The 12,152-nt window shown below is 35.6% G+C and overlaps 1 protein-coding gene across 1 annotated transcript in view; it reads right to left on the reverse strand.

The window, feature by feature from the left end:
* Positions 1-1,695: 1,695 nt before the first annotated feature.
* Positions 1,696-12,152, reverse strand: part of LOC149801280 (pyridoxal kinase-like) — a 60,528-nt gene continuing 50,071 nt past the window's right edge. Inside the window, exon 10 of the mRNA XM_089955342.1 lies at positions 1,696-1,810. Coding sequence (XP_089811468.1) covers positions 1,800-1,810 — 11 coding nt within the window. The 3' untranslated portion in view covers positions 1,696-1,799. The remainder of the gene's footprint in view (positions 1,811-12,152) is intronic.

Consider the following 12,152-nt stretch of genomic DNA (forward strand, 5'->3'; position numbering starts at 1 on the left):
CTCTGAAATTAAAACTGCACAGACGCGTCAGAAACAGTCCAAAACGTCCATATTATGATATATTTAGACTCGATATATAAAACTCGCATTCTAAATATATGTAAGGCCTAGATCCTATTGAATTCCTATAAATTAAAATATATTCAATATAACTGGACACAAACGTGAGTTTTATGCGAATCAAATACTAATTGTTTTTATTGCAACTTAAAGTCCTTCAGTCAAAAGAATCTCTTAAACTCTCTTTGCCTGCATACTGTTTGTTTCAACATAGATATGTTTACTGTAGAAATTACGGCACGTTAATCGGAGTCCATTCAATTATATATGCTCATCCAAGCTGAGGTGGAAAAAATATTAAAATATTGAAAATGAGTAGAACAAAGGTCAATCAAAAATATCACAATGTAACCTTTAATATCATTAGACAATTTTTAAATGCACAAACACAGTAAAATGTAAAAATTTTAATATAACAGTGTTCTAGTTACCAAGGCATATCCACATGAAACAACATGACCTTGCAGTAAACAGTTCACACGAGACGGACTAAATCGAATTCATTTAGATGTAAAATGCAGGTCACAAAGGCAAACTCTTGGTGGAAAATTGTCACCTTTTATGATGACGAGCCTGTATTTTAAGACCGTAACCTTTTATTACAATAGCCATATATTCAAACGACTGTACACGAATAAAATCATTCAACAAGATTTATAAGCATCTAGTGGCTTCCATTATACAGTATTGCTTGAGGAGCGATATTGTGGATATCAGTCTCGTTTTTTCTAACAAACCAGGCTCGTTCGTGCATCAGAGCCCACTCGTGAGTTGTGAACGAAAACGGGCTGATAACCGTTTTTAACAATCCCTGTTCAAAATGGTTACATATCCATTCCAGAGGATACGTCTTTTGCTTCTTTGTGTGGCAAGTACTCGGAAGAGATTTAAGAATGCTAGGTATGGGAACTGGCATAAAGTATTCCGTTGGAGCCAAGTACACCCCATTGTCGTCTGTTGGTTTCAGGTGTCCTGCCTCTGTTATATAGTTCCTATAGACAATAGATACAAACAGGGGACCTACAGAATCTTGTCTTTCAGTTGCGATGGAAAATGAAGGGAGATTATATAATAGGGTTTTCATGAATGGGTGCTTTCGTCTGCAACCCATCAATGCGGTCCCCGCCTTGTCATGAGCAAAGCCTAAACGCATGGGATGAAGAAAGGGTTCTCGAGCCATAAAACACGAATACTTGCGCACAAATGGGTCTAATGGACGAAAGAATCTGATATCTAAGTCGGCATATACTCCACCATATTCGTAAAGAACTATATAACGCATGGCGTTAGAGCGATGCATATCCGAAGGATAATTATCCCAAAATGTCAAAATATACGGACACATATCTTTTATAAACTTCCGCATGCTGTCGTCTGTCCAAAATCTGTACACCCAGTGTGGGTGATTCTGTAGCAAAGATTTTATATTACTCTCAAATTGACGAAGAACGTTGTTGTCGATCCATTTCTGATGAAACATGTTTTCGATCTTCAGTGGACCCTCTGCTGGAAAAGATTCTGGCTCCGATAGATATGATGGTGTTTTGGTTGGGTCGAATAGTTCAAACCTTTCTATCAATTTTTCCTCATCAGATGCAAGAGTGTTTATGGATGGGCCGCCTACAGGTTCTCGTTCCTTACCCGCCAATATAAATAGGTAAATTATTACCGTGAGAAAAAGCAGTGAAAACACAATCTTCGTCCTTTGAATACATTGTCTAGGAAAACGCATCTTTCTGTCACGAGCTATCTGGAAGAGATGATTGAAATAGTCATATACGTCTTTTATGCAATCGACTTGAAAAAAGACATCTGTCAATTCACTTTGATTATTAAGAGAAAAATGAACCTCAATAATCAGCACCTCCAACTGACCCACAACCTGAATTACCAACACCTTAATAATATTAACCGTCATCTACACCTAATCCTCATCCTGCTTCTACTGTTAATACAATACTGCCACCAATCTATATGCCCTGCACATCTAAAACTCTAATCATACTAAAGCTATCAGCATGAGGTAGGAAAATAAAAATAAATGCAATTTTGCATTTTTATTTTTTATTGATTAAGAACCTCAATAAAACATGTAGTGTTTTGACCACCAATCTCCAAATACGTCTTTGCAAACTTTGTTCTTATTGTTATACCTAATAGTTTTGAAGACTTGTTTTAATTTTAAGTTATATTTTGCTTTTGTCTTTTTCCTTGGCGTGGACAGTTCTGAGGAACGTATATGTGTATCAGCTAGTTTATATCACAGTCTGCACGTACCTGGTAAAGTTATTCATCGATCTCAATGACAATGCGCTTCCATCAAAAGTAGGTAAGAGAGCCTATCGTAGCTTAAATACATACGCAAAAAGTCGTGTCCTGCGAAGAAGTGTTCCCGTTTTCCTTCTCCTTCACGTAATACTATAAACAATCTCATTCCCTAAAAGTCGATTTAAATATGTTTAAACACCGTACATATAACTAGGAAGTCTATGCTTTTTGCCAGAGGGTTGGAAAGGTCTCACAGGTATATGAATCATGTTCAAACCACAATAATTTATCTTGTCGTTTGCTTAATAATTTAAAATATTCAATCCATTGGCAGCATTTAAAATGTGTGGTTGGGCCTATGAGTCTGTTTGTCTTTTATTCGATTAAAGCACATACATACATACATACATACATACATACATACATACAGACAGACAGACAAACAGACATACATACATACATACATACATACATACATACATACACACATCCATGCATGCATGCGTTCGTACGTACATACATACATACAGACAGATAGACAGACATGCATACATACATACATGCATGCATGCGTTCGTACGTACATACATACATACATACATAGTCAATAACTACCTGCTTCTGATACCAGCATTTAAAATATGTGGATGGGCCCATGACTCTGTCTTTTATCCATTTAAAGCGCATACATGCGTAAGTACATACATACATACATACATACATACATATTTGCTCAATTATTTCCAGCTAAAAATCAGAACATTTACATGGCATCAGCTCATCAGTTGTCGAGAAGAATATACGTCCAAAAAATGTAAAATGTGCTCCCATCGATTTGTGAATAAACCACCACCAATACAGTAAGTGTCCTATGGTTAATTTGTATATCATGCAACACGAGACGCGATAACAAGATTTTCAAGACAGCCACTGAGGCGATCTTATTAAACACCAGATCAGCACCATGTTCACTTCGGGGCAACTAGACATTATTAGTCTTCTAGTGAAAACCTCATGTCAATACGACATTTTAGTCAGATTTTCAAGATGGCTGCCATGATAACTATATTGGAAGTCAGATTGGCACCAGTTTCATATAGTATCAACTAGACATGCGATGTTTTTCAGTGAAACCCCCATGCTGACATAACCATCCATTTAGGACAAAAATCGGCCATAGAATGAAAGTGTGTGTAAAGTTTCATGGCAATTCTCTAAGTAATTTATTAATAGTAGTAAACTTGTGCTAATGAACAGATTGAAGACGGACGAAGAACCATCCGATAGGCTATTCTGGTCTATCACCAGATGAGTTAAAAATTCGGCTTAATAGTTGACATTAACTTCCTAGCTTTAGTGCCCCCATTATAGCTTTCTAAGAAAAGTATGTTCTCAGAGACTCGTTGCTTCCGTCAAATGATACAATCTTGCTTACCAGTTTTTGAGAAGAGGTCTTATTTGTTAGTAATGGTCATTGGGCATTAGCTGAATAAATTTTCAATATCTTCATGCCAGTTTGCTGTCAAATTTGGTCAGATTCTGTCGATTGGTTCTTGGGAAGACGTATTTAAAGATGTTTTCTATTATTTAATAATGTCAAACAAGTCAGACGACAGATCAGCATCGTTAACAAATCTGAAAAAGCATTAAGTCATGATGACTTCTTTCAGATTTGGTTAAATTCTTTTGAGTGTTTCTTAGGAAGACGTCTTTTTTAAAAAGGTTTTTCTATTATTTAGCAATGTCAAACAAGTCAGACGACATATCATTATCGTTAACAAACCTTAAAGAGCATTAAGTCATGATGACTTCTTTCAGATTTGGTTAAATTATGTTGAGTGGTTCTTGAGAAGAAATTGTTTAAAGGGTTTTCTTAGTAATGGTGACAAATTTTTGATTGCAAAACTACATTTTTAGAAGAAATCTGAAAGAACTTCATGCTAGGATTATTTCTCTCAAATTCTGAAGAGTAGTTCTTTAGAAAAAATGTCAAAAGGTTTTTCTTGTATGGATGGCATAACTGCATCATCTAACAAATCTGAAAGGTCTGAGCACTAGGACACTTTTCAATCAAATTTGGCAAAATTCTGCTGAGCAGCTTTCAAGATGTAAACTTCAATTGTTAATGAGGTAAACTTAAATTGTTGATGAACAAATGATGGATGAAATCAGTACCATAAGATGCAGGCCATTATTTCTGGTACATAGTGATGGTCGAAAACCAATACATATGGGTTGGAAGAAAAGAAGTAACAATTTTCTTTGTCTTTCTGTGCAAATTCATTATATGAAGTACAACATCAACATTATAATTTACTGCATACTCCAGGTTACAATCATGGCAGCCTAACACGTCATGATATTGCACAGACCGTGACATGATCTAACACGTCATGATATTGCACAGACCGTGACATGATCTAACACGTCATGATATTGCACAGACCGTGACATGATTCATGCCATGACCACAATAGACTCCATTTGCTCGAAACTGATCACATTCTCTCTGAAATTAAAACTGCACAGACGCGTCAGAAACAATCCAAAAGGTCCATATTATAATATATTTCGACTCGATATATAAAACTCGCATTCTAAGTGTATGTAATTCCTAGATCCTATTGAATTCCTATCAATTAAAATATGTTCAATATAATTGGACACAAACGTGAGTTTTATTCCAATCAAATACTAATTGTTTTTATTGCAACTTAAAGTCCTTCAGTCAAAATCAAAGCAAATGAGGCCAGAAGAATCTCTTAAACTCTCTTTGCCTGCATATTGTTTGTTTCAACATAGCTAGGTTTACTGTAGAAATTACGGCACGTTAATCGGAGTCCTTTCCATTATATATTCTCATCCAAGCTGAGGTGGAAAAAATATTAAAATATTGAGAATGAGTAGAAAAAAGGACGATAAAAAATACCACAATTTAACCTTTATTGTCATTATACAATTACTAAATGCACAAACATAGTAAAATGTAAAATTTTTAATATAACAGTGTTCTAGTTATCAAGGCATATCCACATGAAACAACATAACCTTGCAGTAAACAGTTCACACGAGACGGACTTAAAACTGAATCGAATTCATTTATATATACAATACAGGTCACAAAGGCAAACTCTTGGTGGAAAATTGTCACCTTTTATGATGACGAGCCTGTATTTTAAGACCGTAACCTTTTATTATAATAGCCATATATTCAAACGACTGTACACGAATAAAATCATTCAACAAGATTTATAAGCATCTAGTGGCTTCCATTATACAGTATTGCTTGAGGAGCGATATTGTGGATATCAGTCTCGTTTTTTCTAACAAACCAGGCTCGTTCGTGCATCAGAGCCCACTCGTGAGTTGTGAACGAAAACGGGTTGATATCCGTTTTTAACAATCTCTGTTCAAAATGGTTACATATCCATTCCAGAGGATACGTCTTTCGCTTCTTTGTGTGGCAAATTACTAGGAAGAGATTTAAGAAAGTCAGGTATGGGAACTGGTATAAAGTATTCTGTTGGAGCCAAGTACACCCCATTGTCGTCTGTTGGTTTCATGTGTCCTGCCTCTATTATATAGTTCCTATAGACAACAGATACAAACAGGGGACCTACAGAATCTTGTCTTTCAGTTGCGATGGAAAATGAAGGGAGGTTATATAATAGGGTTTTCATGAATGGGTGCTTTCGTCTGCAACCCATCAACGCGGTCCCCGCCTTGTCATGAGCAAAGCCTAAACGCATGGGATGAAGAAAGGGTTCTCGTGCCATTAAACACGAATACTTGCGCACAAATGGGTCTAATGGACGAAAGATTTTGATATCTAAGTCGGCATATACTCCACCATATTCGTAAAGAACTATATAACGCATGGCGTTAGAGCGATGCATATCCGAAGGATAATTATCCCAAAATGGCAACATATACGGTCACATATTTTTATAAACTTCCGCATGCTGTCGTTTATCCAAAATCTGTACACCCAGTGTGGGTGATTCTGTAGCAAAGATTTTATATTACTCTCAAATTGACGAAGAACGTTGTTGTCGATCCATTTCTGATGAAATATTTTTTCGATCTTCAGTGGACACTCTTGCTGGAAAAGATTCTATCAATTTTTCCTCAGCAGGTGCAAGAGTGTTTATGGATGGGCCGCCAACGGGTTCTCTTTCCTTACCCGCCTATAAAAACAGGTAAATTACCGTGAGAAAAAGCAGTGAATACACAATCTTATATTGTATAGGCAAATGCATCTTTCTACTATCTTTAAGAGAGGTTGGAAATAGACATACACATATCTTATGCAATCGACTTGGAAAAAGATTTCTGACACTTCATTTTGATTATTAAGAGAAAAACGAACCTCACTAATCAGCACATCCAACAGACCTACAACCTGAATTACCACCACCTTAATAATATGAACCGTCACCTACTCCTAATCCTCATCCTGCTTCTATTGCTAATACTGCCCAGAACCTATATGCCTTGCACATCTAATACTAGTTATCAGCATGAGGTAGAAAAATAAATATAAATGAAATTGTGCATTTTTTTTATAGATTAAGAACCTCAATAAAACATGTAGTATTTTGACCACCAATTTCAAAATACGTTTTTGCAAACTTTGCTCTAATTCTTATATTTAATATTTTTGAATACTTGTGCTGTTTTAATTTTATGTTAGTTTTGCCCTTGATTTTTTTTTGCGGTGGACAGTTACGAGGAACGTACATTTGCATCAGATGGTTTATATCACACTGTGCACGTACCTGTTGAAGTTATTCGTCGATCTCAATGACAATGCGCTTCCATCAATAGTAGGATAGTGAGCCTGTCATAGCTTAAATACATACGCAAAAATTCGTGTCCTGCAAAGAAGTGTTTCAATTTTTCTCCTCTTTCACGTAAAACTAAAGAAAAATCTAATTCCCTAAAAGTGGATTTAAATATGTATAAAAAAACGTACATATCACCAGTAAGTCTATGCATTTTGCCAGAGGGTTGAAAAGGTCTTATATGTACATGAATCATTTTCAAGTCACATATCTTGTCGTTTGCTTAATAGTTTAAAATATTCGGTCTAGTAGCAGCATTTAAAATATGTGGTTGGGCCTATGAATCTGTTTGTCTTTTATCAATTTAAGGCACATACATACATACATACATACATGCATATATGCATACATATACCAATACATACATACATACATACATACAAACATACATGCATACATATATCCATACGTACACAAACACACACACACACACACACACACACATATATATATATATATATATATATATATATATATATATATATATATACACACACATACATACATACGTACATACATACATAAATAAATATACATACAGATGTACGTATATATGTACGTACACATACATACATACTTACATATGTTCGGAAATTGTTAAAGCTACATTAACAATCCAAATATAAACATACAGACACACATTCTCTCTCTCTCTCTCTATATATATAGAGAGAGAGAGAGAGAGAGAGAGAGAGAGAGAATGTGTCTGTGTGTCTCGTTCTCTCTCTCTCTCTCTCTCTCTATATATATCACATGTTCATGTGTGTGTACTTTACAATACTTATACTAAATATCGACCAAGTTCATAGTTTTCTCATGACTCAGAAACGTCAGTCAAATCTGTACTTTATAGTTTTCAAACTTTTCATCTTCTCTTACGCTGATTTGTATTGAAAGACACATGTTTTCGAAGTGACATATATTAAGCACAAAGCGACCACTTTTCAGCGGTATTCTTATGAAAGTTAATAATCATTAATGAAAAGAAAAAATAGGAATGGGCAAATAACAGAGCCGTCAGGGACTTCGCTTTAGACGTTTGTAAAGAAGATGTAGCACCGACCACAAAAATACACCGTTGCGTTCTGTTAGGGATGAATCAAGTGAATTATCACTGATTGTGTATTCCTTCATCTTTTTCAATAATAATTCATGGTCTACGAAATCAAACACTTTAAAAATCTAAAATTAAATAAACTTCTCAAATATAATTAAAGTTACAAAATGTTTTATATTTCTGCAGTCACTATATTTGCAGATAATCTTTAAATATGAGCCTCTAAACTTCATAGATTAAACCTTTTACTAAATCTCTGAGTCTTTTTTAAAATGTCTGTCCCGCTGTTGTGACATAAATTGCAGTTTCGTGGCTTCCCATATTTCAGAGTTAAGCCAGTTGCATACTTGTCTCGACTCTAGCATTTGTTCGGAGCGTGTCGATGTGGGACTACAAGACAAAGTGCAGTCCAACGCTATACATCAAGAGTATGGATTTATACAAGTAGATTGACAACTACTTTGAGCATATTCAAGTAGGTCAGAAAGGTCTTTTACTAGAAACTGTTGTAGGATCTGTATTTTATAGTGGTATGGGCGAGCTTGGAGGACGACACAGAATGGACAGAATGATGGGCTTAGAGAACAGTTGTTTCAGCTCAACTAAATGCATTTTAAGAAAAGTACTAGAAACAGATCGAGAGGTTTCCTGGTCAAGGCTGGCTTGGGATAGACAGCGTGAATCTGTTCCGTCATGTCTTTTGATTGATGTAAGCAGATGATTCTGTGGAAAATGGTAGCTGAGTGCGCATCTTCAAAGAAAGTGTTCCCTTCCGAGTCCGAGTAAAGTACCTAACGGTTTCGCGATCCAGGTTGAACGCTGACAAAGTTCAGATGCCAATACACAGACGAGTCATGTTTGTTTATTGACTGTAATGACTTTGTCCTGAGGGTTCACAGTATTACAAAATTCTGAACCCAACAGACAAGAGTCATGGCTGTATGAATCGTAATATGCACACTATCGAGTTGGGTTTGTCTCGTCAGGAATAATTTTGCCTTGAGCTTTAATTGCATGTTATACGCCCACCATTGTTTTGCCTACGATGTGTATTTTGTTGTTATTGTTCCGTGTGTGGCAAGCACTGACTGCTATGGGAGTTGCTCGATCGTTTCTCCATGCGAAGGATCCGATGCATGATGTCAAGGTTTCATAGTAGTGTTGAAACACCATCAGTTCTCAAGTGCACTGTGTCTCTGTGAAAACGAATCGATAGCATTTCTTCTGTTCCAAGTATGCATGAATCCTAATTATGAATGTGTTTTATATCTTAATTCTGGACAAGGATGGCGTATCGCCTTATGAAAGGGACCATTTCTGTTTTCTTACTGTTTCTGCCTAATTTAGATTTGTGTATGGTTTGATTCAATGATGACAAGAATTTAGCAATCGTGAGTTGCTCTAATGCTACCTCTCCCTTTTGACTTGATTATTGATTGCTTATGCATTATTGCATTGATCATTTTATATCAGTGCACCGGTAATTACCTTTTAACTTTGCTTTGAAATTGTAAATACCAAACTCATTAAAATGTAATCTCAGTATGACAACACAACGAACAACACAATACGTTTCAATTCGACGCTCGCAATTAGGCTACTGAACGTATTTATATAATGGCGCCACATATTAAGTACATCCCTTGGAGTCGAATCATGGGCACCATTGAGCTAAACTTCAAAGCTATCTCCAAAATACAATAATGAAGTTTCATAAATAATGCTTCGAAAATTATGCCAATATCGTAAAAGCTGAGTTTTAATTTGCCTTGATGTAACCGACCTTTTCAACCATACCTGTCAACTTTCACGCCGGAAGGAACAAAAAACAAAAAATCCCAATTTTTGGGATCGCTCCATGCCTACCTCCTAATTTCATATCTTCCAATTTTTGCAGAGAACTCCCAATTATTACATTATGTCTTCGATTTTCATTTCTTCTACACAAGAAACGTTCTGCATTTCTGTTGTTATCATCTGTGAATTGTTGTGACGAAATAATTACTAGAAAGAATTCGCTTCTTCACTAAAAAGAATGTTAAGTTTAAACATTATTCAAGTAAATTAATTAATTTTGTTTACCCCTACAGCAATAATAAAAAAATTAAACCAGAACAAAAACTAAATAAATTAAACCACAGCAATAAAATCGTCCACAATTAATTTCAATCCCAAGAATGATCACTATGAATGATTAACTCCACATGCTATAGCATCATTCCCACGAATGAAACTTGCACGAGTGAACACCTGGCATTTTGGTACCGTATAAACCAATGTTAATTACCATAGTTAAATTAAAAAGAATGAAAATACATACCACATAGAAAATTTGTCCTCAAAAAACTAACTCAGAATACATATTTTATAGTAAACAAAACTAATGCTTTACGAGTTGAAAATAAGGGAATAAGGTCGGATGTACAAAGAGGGGAAAATAGTTGGCACATGTACGGTACCTTGAGGCTGCCGATTTAGGTACCTATAGTTCAACAAAACTGGGAATCCTTTATTTGCCAATCAATTGCTGGTGCTTGCATAACAAACAATAGTGTAGAACGTGGTTTCTTTGATTTACGACGGAGGACCAGTCATTTTCACAAATCAGTTGCATCGATAAGGATTAACTTTTAATTAGTCTCGCTGGTTTTCTTGCTTGTTTATTTAAGACTGATCTTTAGCTATTATGCAGTTTAGCCACAGCTGACCATACTATGAAAATAGGGCACGTACTGAGGGAACATTGGGTGTGTCACAGGGAAAAACGGCGAGTCCTTTTGCGAATTTCATGCAAGATCGATCAATATTTAGTGAAAACAAGGCTTTAAAAATGCCACAAAACAGCTCCCGCTATTTGGTCCTAATCTCTATTTTTTTATTCAGTCCCCCTACTTGGCTTTTGAAAGGTTCAGAGGTACGCCTTAACACCCCATGTTACAAAACCACGGTAATCATGCTAATATTATGGAATAAAAGGCAATTACACATCCATTTACTGGTATAGATGCCGGTCAAAATTCCCTCTTAACACAGGCCAGTTTCAGTGTTTTAATGAAAAACTGGCATGTACTGCTCTCGCAAAACGAAATACAAATTCGCCGACAATCAACAGAGGAGAGGCCGAAACATCAAGCGTTCGATTGTGTGGAAAGTTATGTTTTGTTCAGCCAAAACACAAAACTAAAATTGGTTGATGTTGATCTTAGTTGATCTATATGAGAACTGTAGCCTTTATTATTGCCACTCTTCGTAAACATGGAAATTATGCTGGTTTTGTGCCTTATACAATATAACATGCATACCTTTTTAAAAATATTACCCCAATTTGAGGGATCGCTTATATAATTGAAAATGAGTAACTTGTGAGTGCGTGATTCAACGTAAATGAAACAGCTAATATGGACTAGCTTAAATGTTATCTGGAAGAATGCAATTTGGTCGAAACAATAAAGCAAAATCTGCATCTAATATGTTTGGGAATAAATAGTACTTAAGTGACGCTATGCACTGTGTAAGTACTGTACATTATAGTTCATCTTGGTCAGCCGGGTAAACTCAACCGGCCCATGAATTATGAAGTCTGTATTTATCTTTATTTAATTTCGTGCTGGAGAAATCAGAAACTATGCACATGCAAAATAATAACAAAATCAATCACAGTACTTTATAACAGTTCAATAACTGCCGGGTCACCAAAAGTTATTTATAAACCTATCTATTAGGATATGGAAAACTTATTTTTTCTTTTTCCCCCAAGATTTACAGCCATTACAGTAGTCAACAAAAAGACCTAAACACTGTCAAGTTTAGACATTGGCCAGCGGATAAGCCACCCCCCCTTCTTCAAGGCCTTTATTTATTTTTTTTTAAATTATTCGGCTTATGAGTATATATGGGTACTTATATATCAGGCAGGATAAAGT

Source organism: Sinohyriopsis cumingii, chromosome 4 (assembly GCF_028554795.1).
Source record: "Sinohyriopsis cumingii isolate HCF-2022 chromosome 4, ASM2855479v2, whole genome shotgun sequence".
NCBI lineage: Eukaryota > Metazoa > Mollusca > Bivalvia > Unionida > Unionidae > Sinohyriopsis > Sinohyriopsis cumingii.